Source organism: Penaeus monodon, chromosome 22 (assembly GCF_015228065.2).
Source record: "Penaeus monodon isolate SGIC_2016 chromosome 22, NSTDA_Pmon_1, whole genome shotgun sequence".
Classification (NCBI taxonomy): Eukaryota; Metazoa; Arthropoda; class Malacostraca; order Decapoda; family Penaeidae; genus Penaeus; species Penaeus monodon.
The window spans coordinates 2,159,472-2,161,164 of NC_051407.1; the positions used below are offsets into that span (position 1 = coordinate 2,159,472).

Consider the following 1,693-nt stretch of genomic DNA (forward strand, 5'->3'; position numbering starts at 1 on the left):
AATTCATTAATCTGTAAGAGCTCAAATAAAGCGCACTGTCATAGCTCATACAGCGACTTGAAACTTTACATAGAGAGTTACCTTACAGTATTGGGTTCATATAATTTAGTGGTTTCAAAAGTTTTAGCAATTCTGTATTTCTATCTACTGGTATATATTATTCTAACTGGTAAAAAATGTCAATAAGAAACCATTTAGTATAGGTTAGATCATGTTAGAGTAAATGGTACACTATCAAATTTCTACTTCTGCATTACTCAGAAATTTATACAAAGCGTTTTTTGTATTGCAGTCTGAAGAGTATTGGGTTAAATAGACAGTTTTTTATGTATATATATTTTTTTTTAAGGAGTATCTTTGTTATATTTCTGATAGACTTCTGGCTCATATTTTGTCATAACTTTGAGAAGATAGTATGACATTTTGTGAGGGACACTTGGATATCTATTTTAAAACACATTTCAAATCTCATTCATGTAAATTATATATAATTTTCAGAATCAACCCTTAAAAAAGATTCCCTGTTAATTCTGATGTTACTCTATTCTTCATGACTAAGAAACCAAGTGATCTGTGAAATGTCTTTTTGGGGAGGCTTCGTTTCGCAAGGAAGTTGATGGTTTGTCACATTCATAATCTTTTCATTCAATTGATTTCTGTGAGTATAAAGTTTTAATGTCGGTTGTCTCTTTTAATCTTTTATTACGCAGGAGGTACAGGTCATCGGGCGCAAGGAACACAAAAGTGTCCATTGAGTAAGTAACGTAATCATTTTATGTGGTATTAGAGGTGGTTAAAAGTGATGTTCATATTTTGCGAGATATAATTTAAGTGCCCATGTGTATATTGTTAATGACATTCTTTTACTATAACCTTATTTTGAATGTATGTGGACAATCTGAACCTAAATAGATCTTGGTGGACATTTTTCTTTACATTCACTTCAGTCCTATCCTTCCAGCATGTGGTATGACCCAAGGAAATGCCGATAGCGTACCCTCGCTGTATGTTAATGCACGAACTGCCGTCGACCTCATCCAGAAGATCACAGACGAAACTACGGAAGAGACGACGGAGGAGACGACCGAATCCGTCACAGAAGCCGACACGGAAATCACGACTTTCGCCTCCGTTGAGAATGACACAAAGAGCGCCGCAGCTCCTCCTCTGTCCTCATCCTTGAAGGTCGAGGGGGGAACCAACGCTGTCAAGGGCGAGTGGCCGTGGATGGTGTACCTGCAATTGCTCATCAAAGGCTCTCTGCTCTACTGTGGCGGAACGATCCTCAGCCCGCGGTTCGTTCTGACGGCCGCCCACTGCGTGTTCGATGTGTAAGTCTCCGGGTGGAAGTGGACACAACGCTTGCTGTGAATCCCGTGGGGGCGTTAGAACACGTTTTGTAGGTACCAGGGGCTTTGCTGAGTTGCCTGTCCGAAGATGAAAGGGAATCAGAAGTCTTGCCGGATATATGAAATGTTGTCAATGGAAGGTTGAAACAGCGATGCTCTTTCAGGAATATTGAGAAAGGCGACAAGGTGGTGGTGAAGGCTAACGAATACGACTTGAAGAACAAAGACGAGACAGTCACCCAGTCCATCAGGGTTCAGAAGATCATCCTCCACCCGAAATATAGGTCGGCGACGCAGGTATGGCGGTCACACACACACACATACTCATAGTATTTCATCTCCAT

General features: G+C 40.5%; 1 protein-coding gene across 1 annotated transcript in view; it reads left to right on the plus strand.

The window, feature by feature from the left end:
* Positions 1-1,693, plus strand: part of LOC119586819 (serine proteinase stubble-like) — a gene marked incomplete at its 5' end in the record, with an annotated part of 16,039 nt that overhangs the window by 12,502 nt on the left and 1,844 nt on the right. The window contains 3 exon segments of the mRNA XM_037935545.1: positions 711-755; positions 962-1,331; positions 1,514-1,646. Coding sequence (XP_037791473.1) covers positions 711-755; positions 962-1,331; positions 1,514-1,646 — 548 coding nt within the window.